The following is a 22,767-nucleotide window of genomic DNA, read 5'->3' on the forward strand; positions in this document are numbered from 1 at the left end:
TTTATCTTGATCAATTTTCCCTCTAGTTATTAGGCATCACATAAAAAAGATAAGAATGTTAAGAGATGACAGAGGGGATCATCTTGAATGGTATTTAGGAACTTTCTTGGTGTCAGAAAATAACCTAGAGTTCTTATGTCAAGAATGCTTTCACGAAGTAGAACAAGAAAGGATTCTTGAGCAACGTTACTAAGACAAAACAACGAAGTTTATGGTGGCCTGACACGCTGCCTTTGTAAAACACTATAAATAAAAAAACATTCTATGGGGACACCTGGGGCGGCTCAGGCGGTTAAGCATCTGCCTTCAGCTCAGGTCATGACAAGGATCCTGGGATTGAGTCCCGCATTGGGCTCCTTGCCCAGCGGGGAGCCTGCTTCTCCCTCTGTCTGCTGCTCCCTCTGCTTGTGCTCTCTCTCTCCCCCTCTCTGACAAATAAATAAAAATCTTTAAAAAAAACAAAACAAAAACAAACATTCTATGAATAAGGGCGCCTGGGTGGCTCAGTTAAGGGTCCGACTCTTGCTTTCTACTTAGGTCATGATCTTGGGGTCCTGGGGTCAAGCCCCACATTGGGCTCCTCGCTCAGCGCGGAGTCTGCTTGTCCCTCTCCCTCTGCTCCTCCCCCTGCTTGCACGTGCACACGCACGCACACACACACTCTCTCTCAAATAATAAATAAAATCTTTTAAAAAAATTCTATGAACAAAGACATAACCAACAAGTTATATTATTTTTTATTCATGTTAGAATTTCTATCAGTGTTTGAACATTAATATTTAGAGAGTTTGTACATTTTTGCCTTCCAAGGTTTAAAATGAGAACCACACTAGGTCACAAATGGTAACTAATACACATTTCACAATTGCATGAATATTTACTCGATCTCTCACTCTCTTAACACTGTTAAACATTTTCTTTTCCTTGCTGTACTTTACAATGAAAAGTGTGCCCCACTCATGTCTCAGCAAAGTTCCAGACATTATGGATTCATCACATATAAATTCTTTAAAAATATACTTCTGTCAAAAGACTTGATGACTACTATGTACACTACAAAAATAAATTTTCATATAAATAAATTATATGGCATACTTTTATCTTTGTAATTGAAATGACACAAACCCATTTCTGCCCAAACGGGCAGACAATGAGACCCAGTTTGAATATTTATTTCCTTTAAACTCCTTACACTAACACCTACCATGAGTCTTTAATGAACATGTTATATACTCTGAACTATTTAACATTAGTAAGCACTCTATACAAATAAAAATTCTGTTCAAAAGTAAAACATAGCTGTAATAGTGTTTCCAATAGAAATAAAATCCCTGCATTGTTTGTTATAAACTGGCGTGACAAATACTGTAGGAAAACATTCTTATGATACAAAATTATAAATATCAGCAAAGATTTAAAAAAAATTAAAACATCCAAATAAACAAACAAGACAGACAAAATAAAACTATTTTAAAAAGAGAGAGAGAGAAATTCTGGCTGCCTGCCCGCCCCTGAGTTCTCCCTTTGCCAATGTGACTGTGGGAGAAAGTTCTACCCCGTGCAGAAAGTGGGGCCGTGCGAGATCTCATGCACCACACAAGCTGGGCTCAGGAAAGGAGCGAGGAGGGCATGCCACGAACCAGAGGGAAGCAGACCTCAGAATTTTGCACCGTCTCTCTCTTGAACGCAGGACCTAAGTTTTCTGAGCAGAGCTGGGTGTTAGGTGGACAGACAGTGTGGCTGACAGAGGCTCCGAACAGTAGACGCGGGCCCACCGGGGCCCCTGGCACATGAACACACACACCTGGCGGCCCCAGGGGGCTTCCAATTGGTATCTTACAGTTTTGTGGCAAGTTTTCGGGTCTGAGGTCACTATACTGCTGGGTGCTACTGGGAGCCCACTGCCTTTTGACCGAAATTTTCTGTGGGGAACAGGAGGGCACAATGGGCACCGCCATCCGTGTGCTCCTACAGCAGCTGAGTCTGGGGACCGACTGCTTCCCGGACACTTGCCGGGCCCCGGCTAGGAGCGGAGGAAGACCAAACCTCAGAGCCGGACAACACAAGCAAGACAGAAGCAAATCTTTAAAAGTAACGCCTGGTTGAGAGATCTGCCTCCAGACACGTTCTTCAGTGGGGTGTATGCAACGAATAGCTCCCTGCTCTTGGATCAGTGTCACATCGAGAGAACACTAATAAGGCCGAGAGGAGGGACACAGTTTATTTAGGAAGTGTGTGCCCATGACGTTACTATTCACACACTGAGAAGGATCCTTCAGAAGCTCTTACCTTGCAGAACTTCTGACTCCACATCACCAAACTGGTGGCTCACTATTTATTTTTCAAGAAGATACAGACAGATCCAGAAAGCCCCGACCAACTGTGCAATTTAGGAAGAGGGGGGAGTTTAAATTGTAGGGACTCAAAACATCATCTCTGGGTTTACTGTGGGCCCAGAATCAATAGGTTTTTCTACTCGTAGTAGGGTCATTGTCTCTGAAAGATTTCCAATCTGCCCTTAAGCTTTTGAGGGTGCATGTGTGTGTGTGTGTGTGTGTGTGTGTGTGTGAGTGTGTGTGAGTGACAAGAGGTACAACGAAGGCTGCGTACTCTAGAGTACACGTTCATGGCTCAGCCGAGGCTCACCACTAAGTGTGTTCTGTAATAACTCTTTAATACCAATGAAGATGAGCAGATGTTAGCTCTAAACCCTGAGGTTCCAACGTCCACCACAACGATCCATGCAACGGAGCCCGTCTCCTCTGAGGCATGAATTGGGAGTGTCTGGATAGCAGCCAACGATCGCAAAAGATGCCCTGGACCTGAAGCGAGTCTGGCTAAAGGATAAGGCGACATTCAGGGCTAGCTTTCCAGCAGCACCAAGCAATAAAGATATCCTGACTCTTCCAGCCCAAGGAGGGCAGAGCCCACTAAGGATTACAAGAACGTGAAAAGAAACAAAAAAATGAAAAAAAATAAAATAAAATCACAGTACAGTACATTGGGAAACCACACACGTGTTCACACACACACAGCCAAACAGAACCACATCCAACTACACCTGGAGAAGCCACCGGGGTTAACGTACTTTCTTCATATCTGCTCATTAAACAACAAAATTATCACGCATAGCGTGTTTGAAAGTTAACAGTAACATTTCATACTACCACAGGGTTGTGATATGCAAATTTAAAATATTTTAAACAGAAACCTTTACAAAATAATCCTATTACATAAGCAATATTTGCATAGAATTATACAGGTAAATTATACAATATTTAAGCAGCAGCAACATATGCTGAAATTTAAGACTAAGTTAAGCTTGGTTGTGGCACAGAGACCCATGCACAAATGGGGGGGGGACCCCGCGGCGGCCTCCCCACCGCCCACTCTGGGGGCAGGAGTGGAGAAAGCCCAGATCGCACTACTTTACATCCGTTCCTTCGTATATTACATATGTGTACACCTCTTAAATATTTATAGAACTATTTCACAAAATAATACAATCGGTTACAGTAACGCGGAACTGCTCTCCCGGTGCGCGCGTCTGTAGGACTCTAAGCCGTTCTCTTCAAGCAGTTCGGGGGCGGGGGCGGGGGGTGTGTGGTTGGGGGGGCTTCCAATCTTTGGCCTCTTTGCTTCAGATTTTACTCACCCTTTAAAAGAAAGAAAGAAAAAAAAGTCAAACGAAGCAACAGGTGTATGGGTCCGTATTTAGAAAGCACAAAATCAAGGAAACTGATCAATGGTATTAGGGATCAGGATGGGGGTGCTGGGTGAGGGCACGAGGGGCTTCTCGGGGTGGGTGGCGAACCCTTCCCTGGTGTGAGGGCCAGCGACATGGATTCACGGAGCCGTGTATCATACATACCTGTTATGGTGCTTTATATAAAGATAGAGAGGTGAAAGCTAGCGCCCTTGTGGACTTGCACTAACGCTCAACAGCTCGGCAGCGAGGGGAGGGACCCCATTTAGGACTGGACCGGTTCCCCAAGGACGAAAGAGCGTGGACGTGGCGCTCCTTGCCTTGGAGATCAGAAGCCACTGGGGTTCGGTTTGGGCCACACCAATGCCCCGGGGCTCCCAGAGGATGCAGCCTGAGAAGCCCCAAGGAGCTCTGCTCTGGGTCCCCCTGCGCGTCCGGCCCCTGCTGCCGAGGAGCAGCGACTCCCGGGCCAACCCACCTGCCCCACGCACCTCAGTTGGAGCTGCTGCCCCGGGGCCTCTCCTCACACTCCACGTCCTGCAGCTCTATGACTTCCACCTTGGAGTCCCTCCTCTCGCGCCGGACGTTCAAAGGCACGTGGGGGTCCTCAAACAGCCCGTGGTCAGTCTCGGGGTAGTCCCCGTAGCCCGGGCACAGTCCCCCTCGGGGGCTCCGCGCCGAGCCGGGCCCGGGGGCAGGCGGGGGGTGTACGGCAACAGTCACGGACGCCGAGGCCGTCACAGTGGTGATGGGCTGGCAGTAGCTGGGCGCCGAGCTGCCCATGGCAGTGAACGCGGGGTGCCGAGGGTTGTTAGAACGGGCTCCCCGGGGGCCTGCGCGGTCCCTATTGCTAGGGCCGGAATGCCCGTCAGTAGAAATTTCGAAAGCATCTCTGCGCGGTCTGTAGGGGGGTGGCCGCAAGCCTTCCCTGGGGGGCTCCCTCCGGGGCTGCTGGCCTGGTCGTCCGGGAGGCAGGGACTCTGAGTCCAGGGGGGGCTGCTGTCGAGGGTTTGAGGGTGGGTGATGTCTCGCTTCGGGATGGACCACCTGCAGAGGGCGAGGGCAGGTTAAAACAGGCGGGAGGATGCTAACCCCAGGCGGGGCATCGCCCCTCGCTGCGCCCGGCCTTCCCTTCCTGGCTCGGGCTCCCGCCGGCCACCCACACACAGTTCTTCACCGAGCGCTCAGTCAACCCCACAAATGGCTGGGCGAAGCCCGGGGGAGCCAATGGGGCCTTCCACCCACAAAAGAAAAACCTGTTCTTTTACAACCTCCACGACGTGGCAGAGGAAGGCCTTCTTTGGACCCCGGGCCTAGACTTTCTCCTGCACAGCTGACCGGACACATACGGCTGAGGTCCATAAATGCAGGGCTGTGGTGGGAGGGGCCCTGGGCTGCCTGGTCCCACGGTTTGCGCCCCACCCTGCGCTGCAGGGTCAGGTCGCAAGCTCCTCCTCTTGGAAAACTGCTAAGCATCTGGCTCCGGCCGGCCCAAGCGCAGCCTGTTGGCAGGACTGTCTACACCTACAGTGTTGAATACGGTAGCCACTAGGAACATACGGCTATTTACACTTAAATGAGGAAAAATGCCAAATTCGGTTCCTTCGTTGCGCCAGCCACATTTCAAGGGCTCAACAGCCACATGTGGTCAGTGGCTACTATATGGGCGAGCCCAGAGGGAGCATTTCCATCGTCGCGGAAAGTTCTATGGGGCAGTGCTGCTCCGTCCGGTTGTTAGGAATCTGGTTTCTGGGTCTCTATACAAAGCATGGAGCAGCACAGTGGCCACATCAATCAAAAGGACCGTGACCAACTTCAAAGTCGTTCAGCTTGTACCTATTTTTAGGCCCCCGCTGAACAAAACCAGATTCACACTGCAGCTCAGCAGGCAGCGCCACGGGGGGTAAGAGGAGGAAAATTTAGGTTATTTGGTTGGCCCCTCTCTCTTTCATGCAAGGGCTGCTCTGGCCTGGGACTGGAATACCCATTTCCTGGAGGGACAGCAGGAGGCCCTCAGTTGGAGCAACACGAGTCTTAGAACCTTCCTCGGGTTTTGTGTGCTGTGCTCTAGGCCTGGGGGGCTGAGGACATCCTGGGGAACAGAGAGAGTGCAGGACATGGCTGGGGCTCTGGGAGCCTCTGAGAAGGGGCTTCCAGGCTGCTCATGGCTTTCCTGAATCACTGAAGGCTAAGCTTCCCACTTCTGGTAAAGTCTTAGGCATCAATAACTGAAATCATTTTGTACCAGGGCATTTAAATGTAACAGAATTGGGAGGAAAAAGAAATCACTGTTGGCAATAAAAATACCATTACATTAAAAAAAAAAAAGTATTACTCTAAAATGACACGCAGCTTTAAAAAAAAAAAAAAAAAGGGCAGCAGCAAGGCACGCTTCCCCTCTGGCCCTGAAGCTCAGATTGTACTTAGCCTGAACAAGACACATGCCAATGCTGCTCATAGCTAGGGTTACTGGCCCCCGCCCTTTGCAACCCGCAGGACACCCCGCCACACGGAACTGATGTTTTTATAGTTTAAGAGGCAAATACTGGCAATTTCATATGATTCTACCTAATCCCTACTTTATTTTAAAGTCCTCTCTGTCTGGGATTTGCTGCTCAAAGGAGGCAGGGGCTGCCCTCCTAGGGTGACTTACAGTGGAGCGCGCAAAGACAGGGTTTTCTGTGGCTTCCACGATCACTTGGTGGGCAGGGCCCCCGGTGCCCTGCTGGGCCTCGTAGTGCCGAAGCTCTTCACTGATGCCTGACACCGTTGTCTGAGAACTGTACTCCGAGTCAGAGGAATCAGACCCATTGTTTGCATGACCGGGGGGCACGGCAAAGCGGACCACACTGGGGGGCGGCTCGGGGGAAGGGGTGGGCAGTCGGTTCAGCCCGTTGGCTGGAGATACCTATTAAAGGAGATTCCATATCAGAAGTGTTATCATCCATTTACCTGCTGGTCACACTCAAAGCAAAGCAAAGCAAAGCAAAGCACAGTCTTGCTCAGGGCTCTCTGTACCCGTCCCCCACTGCCCCGGCCTCTCCCACTCCCCTGTGCTCACCTCCCCCACTCTGCCACCTTGAGGCCCATCAGGCCTGGCAGCTGGAACACAAGAACTGCCCTCTGCTTTTACACTTCGGAAAGGCAGGCTGTGCCCTTTTTACTTTTCTTCAAGCCCGGATATTCATCTTGAGTGGAAAATGCTTCATTGATACAGAACTATAAGACTCGGGGCGCCAATCACTTGGTTTAAGACACCAAAACAAACCCAGTACATCCCCCAAAGCTGAAGAGAAAAAAGCCATAGTCATCGAAATGTTTACTGAAAAAGTAAACAGTAATGTTGAGATACCTAAACATCTAAATTCACAGGGACCCTGGGACAAGCGGCATTCTGGTGGCCTGAGAGGTGTATGTGACAGCCGGTGCAATTACTGACCTCGGGGTACGGGCCGAAGAAGGACAGAAGGACTGGGAGCAAAACCAGCCCGTTGAGAACACCCAGGATTGTTAGGATTGCCAGGACAGCAAAGAAATACCTTGAAGATAAAAGGGAAACAGGATCATTCACTGTGGCAAAAGTAAATGAAGCCAGGCTTCATGTGCCCAAATATTATGCAGCACGTCAAAACCCAAAATTAACAAAGCCCACACGGTTGCAGAGGCTCTTATAAAACTGTGGTTCACATTCAGCATGAGATTAGTTTTTTTTTTTCTTCTTCTTTTTTTTTTTTACCTTGTGACTCTCGAGGACTACATTCCACAACCCAAAGTGTTAGTTCGTGAAGGGAAGAGGGAAAAATTAGTTTGTTAATTTGCTGAAATCTCCTGGCATGTAATGTTATTTATGAATGTGTTACACAAACACAAAAATATGGAATGTGAGCTGAATGGCTGAGCGGATTGGAAGCACAAACACAATGCAGAGGGGCCCCCGTCCGTGAAAACCCAGCAGAAGCAAACAAATGAAGTGAAGGGTGTAGAATTTAAACAATTTAGCTCAGGAGGAAAAGCAGCCCACTTCTGCAGGCAGCTAATCCACTGTGAAATGCTTCTGCATCTTAGAGCAGAATCTCTAATTAAGTCTCGAGCGGATCAGGTAAGGCTTTCCCTGGGCTTTCATTAATCACAACTTTCTGCCTAGAATTCTGTGAGTTCCAGTTTTACCAAACGGCTCCAATTGCAACCTTTTTAGAACACAAGAACCAGCTTTCTGCAAAGAAAACGCTGCCCATTCTGTGGTTGCTGGGGCATTTGCGGGGGAGGGCGGCCCACAATGAGGGGGCTGCTCTGTGGGCCAATCTTTTGTTGAACAATTTAGCATCTCTGAATACTCTTGTTTTGCGTCAGCCAATTCAAACATAAAGGCCGCAGCACCATGAAGAAGAGGAGAGTGCGCAAGTGGCCCTGCTTTCCCACCATTGAGGGCTAAGGTCTGGGATCCTTCATGAATACCAAGGTAAACCTGTCAGCTCGGGCAAGCGGCTGGCCGACGCTCCCCACAGCTGCAGGGAGCGGGCTCCACGCAAGTGTACGTTTTCTGGAACTAACAATATCTAGGGCAATTTTGCTGGAAGGAGGCTGAGGTGGCGGAGAGCTCAGGATGTTCTGGGAAGAGGGAGGGCAAGATATCTATCTGTTAATGGTCCTCTTGATCATAAAACAGAACAGGCACCCAACTTTGCCATGACTATATATGTTTCGACATTAGATGAAAGGAGCGAGAATCCCTATAAAAATACAAATACCTTGCAGCTATTGTAAACACTAGAAACTTCTGAGCTGCATTAGTAAGAAGCAAGCCGCCAATGTCTTGCTCTAATGTAAACTGCAGGAACTTGAGGCTGAAGCATATATCAGCAGCAGCATTAAGACATTTGCATCCCATCCGTCTAACTGTAGCATAAACAGACCAATTAGATTTCTGACGGCTTAGCGTATACAATGTCTGCTCATTTAGTTGACCTTAGTGAGGGCTTTATCAGGTTAATCCATCCAGTTCTAGAAAATGGGAAGCCCTTTTAAGTGCTTGAAACAAGAACCCTGATATCTCTGGGAGAGAACAGGAAGCCACGGGTTCGATGAGAGCTGGGATTCTGCCCTCCATTCTGGTTCCCAGCTGGTTGCTCCACTTCTGGCAAAGATCCCCCTCTGGGGCTCACTCGGCTTCCCCACGAGGCTGAGTGAGATCCTCTGAGATCCCATCACGCCCAGCCTTTCCCATGCTTCTGAACTGCCTGTGAACTCCCTCTCCCCCCAGATTGTAAGCCACACTGCGGGGGACGGGGTCCACGTAACTTGCCGCTGTGTACCATGGCACTTACGAGGTGCTTGTTACATTGTGTCGAGGGAGACATCACGTGAAAGAAACTCTCCTTGACACAGGGGTTTTAGGCCATAAAGAAACATCTACTAATGCCCGAATACACGTACGCTAAGGAAATAAAGGAAAAGCCAAAGTCAAGTTAAGAAGCTGAAAATAAAACTCCGGCCAAAATCTTGATCTAATTTAGGCATACATCTACCTGGTATTGGCAAACAAGTATGTACTAATTGGCTTGTTAGTTGATTAACGGTGTTGTGTCGAGAAGACCAGCAGCATGGGTATCACCTGGGAGCTGGCTGGAAATGCAAACTCTGCTCCGCACCCTCCCTGCCCCCAACGAAATCCGAGCTGCATCTGCAGAGCCTCGGATGATTCCTAAGCACATTACGGTCTGAGAAGTTCTGGTCCACACTGTGATCGCCGCCCCACCTCTCCGTTAGCCCACACTAACTACACTGAGGGAACGCCGGCCCTCCTTCGAGGAAGGCTTCATCTCTGCTGCCCAACTGCCCAGTGGGGTAGGCCACAGACCAATGGCCTGATCTTTTTCCTGCAAGAAGGAAACTTGGACTGAAACTCAAAACCCTCTTCTTTTCACTTGAAAATGCAAGACCTATCACAGGCCCACACAGCGAGAAAGCCTGTTTAGATTCTCTCTCCAGATTCCTGAAGCATCCCAAGCCGGGCAGTCATGTCTCACATTCGGTTCTGCTTTACCACGGTTCTAATTCTGGACTATCTTTCGCTTATGGATGGTTCTGGCCTTGCCCTTCCACGGAGCAGCAGTGTTACATCCAAGAGCAGCTACTTCCCGAAGCCGTGGGGGCCGTTCGGAGCAAAAAATGGTCTTTCCCTGCAGTGCTCAAATTCTTTTCAGAAGGCAAACTTGCTCTCCTTTTCTATGTCACAAACTCATATTCTTCATAAATCCACAAGAAATTGCTTGCCCGGGTATCCAAAAAGAAGTATCCAAACTAAGTCTGGATTTCCAACATTTGATACCAAAGTCACACATTTACTGCTCCCTAAATCTTATCCCTAAATCTTCTTAAGAACTTGAATGTGAAGTCTAGGCATGCTACCTTTGCTTCTTAGAAGAACAAAATGTAGGTGACCATTTTAGGTATTTTGCTAAGTTTTCTTTTCTATCCATTTGAAAGAGAAGTGAAGGTCAAAGTCAGTGAGGGGGAACCAAGGTCAGAACTGGGGTACTGGGTGGTCCCCTGGTTTCACACTGTGGAACTCTTTGCTGCTAGTCACACTCTCCACTCTCCTCCCCAAGATGTTCCCTAAGACGGCTCTGGAAGAGAGCTTGTCCTTCTACCTCTCGGCAGGTCTCTGAGTTAAGAAACTCAACATTAGAGGAGTCACGGACTGTGGTGATCATTTTACAATGTACTCGTATAGCAAAACATCACGTTGTATACCTTAAAAAATATATGATTTTTATTTGTCAGTTACACCTCAATAAATCTGGGGGACAAAGAGTAGAGTCACAATGAAGACATGAAGACATCTACAGGATACAGAAGGAAATCTGCAACAGAGATCATAAGGGTGATAGTGACTGCTAGAAATTAAGAACCGTCTCCCCTCCTGCTTACCTGACAATGAAATCAAACTCAGACCCTGCGAGCATCAGCACTCCCAGCAGAGTGGAAACGGCGCCGTCCAGGACGGGTGCAAATATGTGCTCCAGGGCGAGCGCGGCCCTGCGGTTCTTATCACCAATGGCCGTTAGGAAGGCCTGCGCAATGAGAAGAGGCGGGATGAGCCGATTCCCGGACGGAAGCCCGTGGGCAGCTCTGTCCAACATGCCACCAGCTCTCTTACTCGGTCTGTACAGACCTTCTCGCATCTTCCTTTCTAGCTCCTGCAATATTTAATCGGGGTTGCTCAAGTACCTAAATCTAGGTTTATGCTAAAATGGCCTGTTCGTGATACTGTGTCATGTTTGGTGTTGATATAAATCTTGAACGACAAAAAGAGACAGAAAGCATATTTACTTTAAATTAAAAACCAAACCAAAACTATACAAACATGAGCAAAATGTCCTTTTCTTTTTGCTGCTGCCCCCCTTGGGTTTCCTCCCCAACCCGCATGGTCTCACGGCTTTCACATGGGAGGCCCACAGCGTGAAGATGACAGCATCCTTCCTGATTTGGGGGAAGGTCAAGATCTTACTTCTAAGTGGGCTTAGTTGAGGGTTGCGTGCAACTGGGTGCCAAGTACCCATTTCCTCATGATGATGCAGAACTTCCATTGCCGGGTTCAAACTAATGTGTTTGTAGTACATCTAAGCACCACAGAAGGATCACAAGAAAAATATAGGACGCGAAATTCAAATCGAGCCTGTTCTAACTCTGCGTGGTCATATCCCCCCGCTCCTTCACTTCCTAAAGCTCCACTAGGTCAAGAATACTACTGATACCAATGGCAACTTATATAGAGTAAGCCCCAGCATATTGGACTGTTGGCTTGATGGGGTGACCCAGGACCATTTTAATGGGAGTCAGTTCCTGTCATACCCTGCCTGGCCCTTCGGTGGGACCCCAACAGGAGTTTGGTACAAGTCCTTTCTCTGCCTGAAAGCTACAGGCTGCTCTGGGATATGCTGAGAAGAGAAGGTTCAGGAACTCTGTAGACCATAGCTCCTTAAAAATCAAGGCCTATCACACATTGGGTGCACTCCCATGCCTTGCATAGCTTGTGGAAGAACACTAAGGTTGTTCTCTTGAACAGATGAAGAAAGAAAAGTATATAAAAATGTGCTAGGAGTTTCCGTACTTTTCTCTAAAGTGCATGCGCTCTAGAATGCACATGCTTTTCCAGAGTGGGGAAGGCTTTAGGATCAACAGAATTGCCTTTTTGTCTTGGGAGGAAAGCACCAAGACAGTCTGCAACCATGTTACTTTGTGCCATACTTGGACCACAAGGCTGCAAGGGTCAAGTAGGGTTTTATCATCTCACACCCAACTTACGTTGTGGGAACAATGAACTGATAGGAACCCACTGATTCTTTGAAGAGTGCTCCTCACCAACCTTATTCCATCATTTTACAAACCTCAAAAGAGCAGTACCTGCCTGCTTTAAGTAGACCTTCACATACAGGACCAAGAACGCCATATCCTGTGTGTGGATGGTCTCGTGATGAAGATGGGGGCTACGAGCAACGAGCAGGGGTGATGGCTCACAAAGCCAAGCTGGCTCTTGAGCCTCCTTAAATTCTTGGAATTACATCTTGCATGAGCGGTGGAAGCATTCCTTAATTGTTTATCCAGCACTGGTGTGTGCATTTATGTTCATACTACCTCACGTGTAAGGCCCAGAGTGCCCTGACAGGCTGCAGTTTTCATTTCCACTGTGAAAACCTGTTCTAGAACACTCTTGCTTGCTATGCTGGCTACCAAAAAAAAAAAACGTGTTTTTCATTCCCATCAGAATAAAATGACTGGGTGGATTCTTCACTCTCATGTAAAGTTTTCTCCTTTTTGAAGAAATGATATTAAGCATTATTTATGTTCTAAGCTCTAGGCTGGTGGGCTCTTCTTTTTAAAAAATCCCCTCTCCCTCCTCCCAGCTCAGTGGAGGAAAAGAATTTGGGGAGGCTCAAAATTTAGAGAATGTTGCTTCTGTATTATCAGCTTTTTGTTGAAAATGGCACAACCTCAACAGAACAGTCTTTCTGAAACACAGAAGTTTATAGACTCTAAACTGCACGTCAAGGCCCCTGAAAGACTCCTTGTGGAGAAACTAAGAAGGCACAAAACAGAGCCAATGTGTAGATACGCACACGTGCAGACATGCATATGCCATGTGTTGAGCCCCAGGAAAACCAACGCTAGTGACTGCAAAAGCAAGACTAAAAGTAATGTGACCCAGGCTCAGGGCTAGGTTTCCTATCCGGGGCATTCCACACGTCAGTATTTCTTCAGTCAATAAATATTTATTGAGTGGCTACCAATCACCCCAAGGACTTAGGCTATAAGCATGAGTGTGGACAGAACATAAACCACACACTGCTAGGAGGCTTCTGAATAATTTTCTGATAAATGTACACAGTGGGTTTGTCTCTTGGTTTAAAGTCTCCTGATGTTTAACTTCCTCCAACAAACCGTTCACGGGACTGGACATGGTTGGCGGGGGGGGGGGGGATCCCTGTTGAGAGCCACCCTGGTTCTCTTATGTTCCTCTCTCTCTCTAATTTGGAGGCAGGGAGGTTGAAGGAGCTGGGTGGGCTCAGGTGGGAGAACCAGTTCCTCAGGCCTGCCTCACCCTCAGTCAGGCCGTCCTGCCACGCCTGTGAGTGTGGTCTCACTTTATCTCTGCTTTATAACTGTGGTTTTAAAAATTGTGTGCTTTTGTGTGCAATCACACACACTGACACCATCTAACTCAGGAACAAAGTTGACAACTTACACACCTCTCATGACACTAAGGACACCAAATAAGCAGAATCCTTCCTGGGCCCCTGCTGACCTGCCCAGTGAACTTTCACCTCCAATGCCCTTCTCCTTAGACTGCCCAAGAGGGAAGAAGCCCACCTAAATTTCAGCCCCTCGTCATGCCTGTGCTCTGAAGCCCCTTCACTATGACACGTTGTATGTGTGTCCTTGATGCTGGAGAAAACCCAAAAGGTCCCCAACCTGGAGACAACCAAAGCTAAAGTAAACATGTGGCCTCTCCATAACGTTCTCGATAGAGAGGTCTCCCATACCAGAGCAACATGAACGGTGAATTCCACTCCTATGCCGACGGAAGCGATCAAGATGACCACGGGCACGGCACTCAGCTTGATTCCAATGAGGCCCATCATGCCAAAGAGCTCGACCGTCATCAAAGCCAGGACCATCACCTTTAAGAAGATGCACGGGATGAGTGGACGGGCACAGACACTGGGTGCTGACAACAGGGGAAGGGCTCACTCCAGATCAAGAGCAGAGAAAACACCAGGGACCCAAACGTAATGAAAACGCTGACTTGCTTTCACTCTGGACACCTGTCTTTACTTTCTAATTCACCGCTGTCGCTGCTGAGAAGGGAGCCTTTGGGACAATTTGGGGATAGCTGTTTTGGGCCAGCAGCCTGTTTGAGGAGTGCAGAAAGGCAAAGCTTACTATTACTACCGTAAGCTGTTTTTCCAACATACCTGCTCTAGAAGGCAAACAAATAAAAGAAAAATTAAAAAAAAAAATTTCACAACTATTCCATTTGGGTCATCTAAGAATTACACAAACATGGACTGGTAACTAGCTGCAAATTTAAAATAGTTTAAAACAAGGTTATTTCCTTCTGTTTCGATCTTAATCATCAGAAACTGTCCTTCAATTTACAACAGAATGGAAACTGGAAGAGTTTTTGGTTGCCCCACCCTCCACCCTAAAGAAAGCAGATAGGACGGGTGAATAAAAGTTCTTTCTTCTATGTAAAGGCAGCTTTGCTTTTGTTTGGAGAGCCCACGGGTTAAGAGAGGATGACGAGGGAGAAAGGGGACTTCTGGTCAGCTGACAGGGGTCAGGTTACAGGCGCCTTCACTTTGAAGAAGTGAGGAGCAAGGCGGGTGGACACAGCAGACAGCTAAACCCAAGGAAAAGCTCTTATTTGCCTTCCGTCTGCCTTGTCAACCTCTGCGCAGAGATGCAAAGAAAATCTGCGAGGTAGACTTTGGAGTTTCTTGGGCCAAAGGGGAGAAAACACAAATGAAACAATAAACTTCCCACAGATGGAAGAGAAGGAGTGAATGATCTTTCCTGGCCGGGGGTGGGGCGGTGGACGGCGGTGGCAAGGGGAGGACGAGTCCAGTAACAGTTCCCTTTGCTTTCTTTTAAGAAGCTAATGAAAGATGGACAACATCAATTGCGTAAGCACCATGAAAACCCCTACAGACTAAACATTTACCTTTTAACATACCTGCTGCACAGACGTATGGTGCAGAAATGAGACCTGGTCTGTTTTTATAATTTTGTCATTTTGAAGCCTGTACCACAATTCGTGGAATTTAAACACTGCCATGATTTTATTAGACTCTACGTGAAACTTCAGATCTGAGAGTATTATACTTGGAAAAAGGATGCCAAAAAATCGGCTAGTAATACCAGTTCATCAACGTCCTTCAAACTTTAAAACCCACAAAACACACACAACCATCTCGAAAACCATTTTACCCATAGACCACTGCCCTAACTTCTCTATTTACCTCCCCCCCTCCCCTTTTCTAGAAGAATCTTTCCTATGTTAGGTCTGGGATGTAGTCACAAAAGGACCCTTTAAGTAAAAAAAAAAAAAAAAATTAGTTACATTTGTATTTAATAAATGCTCAGCGTGTTCACGTTTAATAAATGCTAGGAGCGGTTATAGAGAGTGTGTTTTAAAACTTCCCTGTCTTTACACAGGAAGTTGAAAGCTGTAGGAGAAGGGACACAAGATGAAGGCCATTAAAGGCTCTACCTAACCATGAACCTCGCCACCTCCAGCAGAATAAATATAGCAAGGATGATGCAATCTATACCCTCCTCCAGAGGCCCAGACATAAACACAGCTTCCCGGCTGCAGCAAGAGCTAGGCCGAAAGGAATCTGACGTCCACAAAAGCCCTGCGAATGAACTCACAATGATCCCGGCCGTCCAGGGGTTCAGGAGGAAGACGGCACACACCAGGAACGTGCAGGCCAGCACCACGCTGATGGACAGCAGGAGCCAGTGCCGGAGGCCGATGTACTGCTCCCAGAAGAGGAAGGGGTAGCCGTTGGGGTAGCTGGAGAGCCCCAGGCTCGTGTAGTTGTTGCAGATGGTTCTGACCTTTTCGATGGCTTCCACGAAGTCTGAGGTGTCCCGCAAGCCGTTGAGGTAGAAAGGGAACTGAGCGTATTCGATGGGCTCCGCTGCTGGGACTGGACAGGGAGACAGTGGGAAGAGGCCACGGCTGAAGGCTTGGGGCAACAGGACAGAGGGCGAACGGGCATGACCCAGGTTTGGGGGAGCCACCACACGCCCCAGGGTCAGCCCTCCCGGATGCACACCCCGCATGCTCCACCACTGATCACAATGAACGGAGAAGGGACTCTGCCACCAGGTCCCCTGACTGCACTTCTTTCAACGTGAAGCATAAACAGTACCGGGGACAGTCTTCGGGACTTTACAGTCTTAATCTCTGGTTTAAGAGAGCTTTAAGCAATAATCAACATTCTATCTTTTTTCTGGTGGGGGGAGGGGAGGGGAGGAGCCTGGGGCCTGTGTATTTATTTAACCTTTGATTTTAATCTTCTGGAAGCAGTCACTTTTGTGATGTGTCTAAACAAGAATTCAATGGCAGGAGCATTTTTTGTTCGACTGACACAAGGGAAAATACGAAGTTCAAACTGTTTTATTACGCAGTCACTTATGAGAACAAAATAGCTCGAAAGTCATGCTTTCCTGAGAAAAACGCTTAACTTTCTTATCCTTTTAGTGATCTAACACACTTAAACCTTCCATGCTTCTCTTTTAATGCAATGCTAAGTCTTCAGCAGCAGGGGAAGAAATCCTTACACAACAAGCATTTAGTTACTGCCGTTGTGTGTTCCAGACCCTTTGGGGTCATTCAGTTGACTTGCTAAACATGATTTGCCCTATTATAATCTCAACTATAAATTTTCATTAAGACAAGCCTTGGCTGCTTGCCACAAGGCTCTGGGGTTTAGATACAGAGAAGCACAACTCGCTTCCTCTCCGGTCATGTTTGCAAAGGGACCCGTCTTCTTTGTCACGTCCTCCCTCGGCCTCCTCTCCAAGGTGGAAGCTACTAGTATCTCTAACACCAATGCAAATTCCATCCATACAGGACCACCGTTCAAAGTCAGGGCTGAGCGGGGAAAGGAAGAGGACGCTGCTGCATACAGACTACCCTGCTCTGGTCTGAACAGCTTTGACAGAGTACAGGTGCTTGGTGGCTGATAGGAATGACCCAACTTGCCAAAAATTCCTTCCACACCAGAGTTGACAAAGCTAAGATAAACATATAATCCCCAGCAATAAAACTCTGCAATAGTAAAAGAACACTCAACCTGGAGGCGTCCCCAGCTTTCACATGGAACAGCTGGTGTGAAAGAGAGCTGCCTGGTGGGCGTCCTAGGGCGAAAGCTACAAACGGAGATAAGGGACTCTCATTTCCCAACGTGATAGGGCACGGCTTGTATCCATTACACATCCTCATCTGTCTCCCAGAGCTTTAAACTCAAAGGAATATATTGTTCTGTTTACACTTCTGAACCCTGGGTAAGCGTCAGCAGATGAGGGCCATGGCTGAGCTTGGGAGAACAGGGTGAGGCCCTGCGCGGCGGGTCCCCATGGAGGGCTACTTACTTCTGAGCCTGGTTTCTGGCATGTAGTCGGCTTTGTCGTGCACCCACTCAGGACGGTGAGGCCGGATGTTGGCCTGGGAGGCGGCGTAAGCCACAGGGTCATTGCTGACCCAAGCGGTCAGGTAGATGTAGAATGCGCTGGGATTGATGATGCCATCCGCGTCCACCAGGCGCCGTTTGGTCAGCTGCAAAATGGGAAGAAGAGGGGTCCTTCAGAATGGGGCTGGGAGCGGGGGGACACACTCCTGTCTGGAGGGGGGAAAAGAAGTTGAGCCCTGCACCAGCATTTGCAACAAAGCCGAGTATGCCCCCTCTTTGAACATATAAGAAAATCCCATCAGAACACCTTTGGTTTCTTTCAAAATGCACTTATCAGAGGATGCAATAATGGGTGTGTTTGTAACACACACACAGTTCTGCAGATGGTCCAGGAATTGACTGAACCAATTAAATCTGAATGCTAAAAGACTGTCTGCAGCCAAGGCAGAGAATGAACAATCTGGAGAAACATATTTATAGGAGGGGAAGGGGGGGAAAACCTGGCAAGAATCCCCATACACGTCTGTGTGCAGTTAACCTCTGCTGTTAACACTGAAGGAAATGCCACCCAGTAAATGGAGGAGAGCTATAAAAATAAAACAACATCTGTATAAATTTTGCTAACACTAGCCTCCTATGACCTGTGTATTCACAAAATGCCCATCGCCAGAGAGTGGAAGGGGTTGGTGCACAACCATGGTCTTTTCTGGGTACCCCGATTTCTGAGAGAGCTGGTCCCACTGAGCAAGCCCCATCCTAGGCCCCAGAATACTACACTCCCTCTCTCTAAAGGAGGTCCTGGGGGCTCTGCTTAGGTGCAAACACCGTGAGAGAGACATACACACACATCCACACACACTCACACACACAAATATATTTTTCCTGTTTACTTTAGATTCAGGCCTGACTCCAATGCTTTTGGCCTTCTTAACAAAATGAAAAACACCAGTGACAGCAGTTAATAGAGAAAGAGTGAAGGAAGAAAGAGTCGAGCGACAAAACGAAACTTCAGGGGTCTGGATTCAATTAATCCCCAGGATATGTAACAACTGCATGTCTTCAAGCCGTCTCTGGAATTACAGAGCACAGCTCATGGCCTCCGTGCACGCAGCATGCTTTTCTCCCTCCTGGGCGGAGGAAGTGATATCCGGGGGCCTGGCCCGATCCCCTTCACTCCATGGTGTCCCTGGTCCCGAAGGCCTGGCCCAGCCGCCGGGCATCCCCCTGCTATCTCTCCCACAGGTTCCTCTGCCCACATCCTTGTCAAACCTGACAGCGTGCCGAGCCGCATGCAGCCATAAAGCACCAAGTTCACACTCCATAATAACTCTGAACAATGTACTTTGTAAATCTGTCACCTTTAACGCCAGCAAAAAAGGGGAGACAATAAACAGAGCTGCTGGGAAGATCATTAGCATGACGGTTTTCTGCCTGAGGGGGAAGCAAGTAAGCTACGAGGAGCAGAGGGAGTGGGATCTGGGAGGGCCGGTAGTAGTGTTGGCCTCATTTGAAATCCGAAGGGTCCAAACACACTCCCCAACATGCCTGAGGAATCAAAAGGGATATGCTGGAATCCGAGCATCACAGAGAAGATGCAAATGCAGTTGGAGAATATGATTACTGAATAAAAACAGCTCTTATTACCCAGGGGAGTGAGCAGAATGGCGAGTGCACTCAGGTTCCAAGGACTGGCATTTCTGTTTGCCTCACTCGTGACAGAGCCGTCTGTCTGTCCTCCTTCTCCACCTGCTGGGCCAGGGTGACCCCAAGGAATCGAATGCAACCGATCCTCCCATCCTTCTAGAAACCTCTCTGATCTCCTAGCTCATCCATCCACCCTAAATTCTGCTCATTCAAATGACTGTTACCATTCTTCCAAGTTTGAATAGAATCAAGACCAACATGGTAATGAGTACTAGAATTCAAAAGAGAACAGTACAACACAGCATTTCTAATGTCTGAAAGATACTGCCCACTGCCTCGAGGGTTCTTGGTTGGAACCACGGCCATGGAGGTAGGTGGTCCACATGTCCCCACCTGACAGAGGAGCAGACTGAGGCACTCAATCAGCTGATGGGATGAAGTGAATTAGAGCCAACTCAATATTCTACCAGCCCCTGATGCCCCAGGTCTCCAGAGAGCACAGGCTGGGCGGGCAGGCTGTCAAGCAGTCTCTGTTCTATCATGCCCTGGGAGCTTCCAGGGTGTAGGGCAGGGAGAGTACCTGACTGATGTCAATGGGTTTATCACGGCTGCCGGTCTGCACCAGGAGTTTGTAGGCAAGGACCCCATCATCTGATCCATTTTTGTAATTGTTTGGCATGATTTTCCCAGTTTCCCAGTCACTGTCAAATGCATCCTGAAGTCCTAGAAAAGGCAAATGTATACAATGTATTATGATTCTTAACCACTATGATCCAGGCCGTAACGGGGTGGGCTGAGGACACTGAGCAGGACAAGGAAGTACCTGACATCAACCTCAAACACTCTGTGTGCTACTTGTTTTCTATTTCAAGTTCAAGTGACACTATTAGATTTTTCATGGATGAACTTCAGGTTGCTAATAATCACTGCTTCAAAAAGACAGAAGAGGGGAATACTTGCTTCTGGGAAACAAATATACATGTTTTACCTTTACATAAAAAAAGAAACCCCTTCTTCTCCCCCATGGCTATTCCGAAAGAAAGGAAGAGAGAGAGCTTGGGAGAGCTGGCTGGCTGGGTGAGGAAGCCACACAGGCTCATCAGGCATTTCACGCTGCCGTCAGGTGCTAAAGCCGTGGATTCTCCGATACAACCAGAAATCCCACGCAGAGGGGGAAACACGCATTCGAACTCCCAGCTTCAAACAAGCACTTAGCTGCTTCTCCAGCCCAGGGCGAGTGAACACGAGTCTGTCAATTTGTTCCATCTGTTCGACTTGTGGAGCTAATACAAGCTGTGGGATCGGCTGCCAGGTTGTGTAAAGATCACAGCCAACACCTATTCACTCTCCACTGTTCCTCTTTGCCACCCTTCCTCAGAAGGGGGGTGTGGGGGGGCGCGGGGAGGGATCTCGTGAGCGCCTGTGTGCGCAGGGAAATGCCTCACGGGGTAAATTTGGATCAGATTGAGAACAGGAAGCCACAGGCCAATACAAGGGGGCTCTGTGAGAACAGATGACAAACCGCAAGCACAGGGAGGGGAAGGAAAGGGCTTTCTGGGTGTGGGGGATGGGCGAGCCCACCAGCCCACCACACACAGCTGCGCTTGGCCTCTGTAATCAAAACCATCATTACAGACCTGACGGTTTGGCTACAGCTGTAAAGAGATAAGCGTGCTGGAAGAGAAAACAGGGCCCTGGTGACCTGGCCTTAGGGGCTGAGTGATCCCCTGTGCACACACTCTCCCCCGACACCCCCACCTCCTTTCCACTGCCCTGCTTCCCCCTGCCCCCCATCCCCTCCCAAGTAGAACTCCCAAGCCCCAGCAGCTCAGGAAACCACATCTTTTGAACAAGCTGCGCTTGCAAGGGTTAGACATGGCCAGTAAGAAGGGAAAAGGGTTCATTTCATGACATGCCTTGAGTGACTTCAAAGACACCTCCCCCCTCCCAGTACTGGTTCCCTCAGTGCTCAAAATAATTAAGCTCTTGGGGTTTGAAGCAGGCGGAGAGGGGAGCACAGGCCCCTGTCCCCCGTCTCTCTCTCTCTAAACCTTCCTGCCCACATTGCTGTGGGCATTGTTTTTACACGAACAATGTGGGGATGAGGCCCGTAGGCCTGGTGCTGAAAGAAGGCCATGTTGGGGCGAGTGTGGAGGAGCGGTGGGCGGGAGGGACCACCAGCACGGCCGGCTCCCGACTCTCACACAGACTGTTTTTCAGAGCGGGGCATGCACACAACAAGCCGTACTGAGCAGATGTTATTTTATTACCTAAAGCCTTTTTTTGTTTTTGAAAAAAAATAAGCAGGAGAGCAAAAACAAGCCCTCCTCCCCTCCCCACCCCCCAGAAGAGACCTGGTCTGTTTTCCTCACCTTAATAGAATTTTCATCACTTCATGGCCTGTATGAGACTTTAACCCTTTCCCTCTTGACCCGTCAATCCTAAGGAGCCACTCGTGCTCAGCGAGCGTGGGGCTGTCTCAGCATTTTACAATGATCACTAGTGTGCTTCTTACAACCACCTCACGAGACAGCCCTGTTAGCATCATGGTTCCCACTTTACAGATGAGGAAACTGAGGCGTGGAAAGCAACTTGAGCAGGGCCACCCAGCAGGGGTCCAGGCTCGGCTCGAACCACGGCTGCTCTAAATGGCCTGGACACACAGAGGTGCTCAGGAAGTTCTCTGCTGAAGGCACAAATACGATCAGCAGAGTTACTGTGGGCACCAATGATGTCTAGGGGAGAACGGTGTTCCGCAAACGTTGAGTGTAGTTTTAAGATATTTATGCACTAAGAATCGGGGAACACCCTAGATTGGATTTGGGGATGGCAACCCTGTGGGCAACTCAGTTCAACTCGTCATCCACGCTGCCAGCCTCCCGCGCCATCAACTGTACTTGGAATACAGACACAAATGAGAAATAGTCATTGACCTTAGGAAAGAGCGAAGTCCTCATGATTAGATTATTTTATTTTCTGACGAATTACCAAAAAGCTCAGTAACAATGAATTGGCCCAAGAGTACATGTACAACATAAGATTCTAGACACAAAGTGAGGGACAAGGATTTGCCTCCACTGCCCCTTGGCCAACATTTTATACTCGAACACATGTGCACTGTAGAAAACATTGGTATACCTATTTTACAGCAAAATGTAAACGTTCTAGCTAGAACTTTTCTCATTTTAAATTTTATACTAAATATTATTTTCTAGGGGGGAAGTTCTGAGCTACTTATCCCAATTGTCAATTTCTCTTTGATATGGGCCCCTAAAAAGAAAACACTGATTTAAATTTTATCTGCATAATTCAGTGTGAAATACAAACGAACACCATTGGTTCATGATGCACAGTGTGGTTTTTACCTGCAACTTCGCCTTACTTGCATGTGTGTTTAAAGATGACATGTGATGTTACCACTATGTATTTTTATGAGTTAACGCCCCCCAAACTTGTGGAATGTTGCTAAAGACCAACAGCGCAATATGGTTTTTAGTGATAATTCCACTGAAAACCAATGAGGGGTCCCAACACTTAAGAGCCTCCCAAAATGTTTTTAAACGATTCAAGGACAGCTGATTCCTTGCAGGAAGTGTTCAAAGACCCAATCAACCACCTGACAGGCCTGAAAACCGTCTAGGCAGCCCAACGGTCCCATTACCTGGCCATTCTGTGTCCAGTGCTCTCTGCTGGACCTCATAAGAGTCACACGCA

General features: G+C 48.2%; 1 protein-coding gene across 5 annotated transcripts in view; it reads right to left on the minus strand.

Annotated features, from left to right (window-relative positions):
• Positions 1-714: 714 nt before the first annotated feature.
• Positions 715-22,767, minus strand: part of PTCH1 (patched 1) — a 69,540-nt gene continuing 47,487 nt past the window's right edge. For 4 of the 5 annotated variants that reach the window (XM_081802930.1, XM_081802929.1, XM_081802928.1 and 1 more), the window contains 9 exons: positions 19,634-19,776; positions 17,372-17,555; positions 15,641-15,921; positions 13,750-13,887; positions 10,637-10,779; positions 7,146-7,245; positions 6,360-6,614; positions 4,198-4,753; positions 715-3,656 (listed from right to left, as the gene is read on the minus strand). In XM_081802930.1, coding sequence (XP_081659056.1) covers positions 4,199-4,753; positions 6,360-6,614; positions 7,146-7,245; positions 10,637-10,779; positions 13,750-13,887; positions 15,641-15,921; positions 17,372-17,555; positions 19,634-19,776 — 1,799 coding nt within the window. In that variant the 3' untranslated portion in view covers positions 715-3,656; position 4,198. Of the gene's footprint in view, positions 3,657-4,197; positions 4,754-6,359; positions 6,615-7,145; positions 7,246-10,636; positions 10,780-10,837; positions 11,004-13,749; positions 13,888-15,640; positions 15,922-17,371; positions 17,556-19,633; positions 19,777-22,767 lie in introns of those variants that run through there. The other variant, XM_081802932.1, reaches the window with a different exon arrangement.

The sequence above is a fragment of the Leptonychotes weddellii genome, chromosome 14, assembly GCF_054177405.1.
Source record: "Leptonychotes weddellii isolate Sample4059 chromosome 14, ASM5417740v2, whole genome shotgun sequence".
Classification (NCBI taxonomy): Eukaryota; Metazoa; Chordata; class Mammalia; order Carnivora; family Phocidae; genus Leptonychotes; species Leptonychotes weddellii.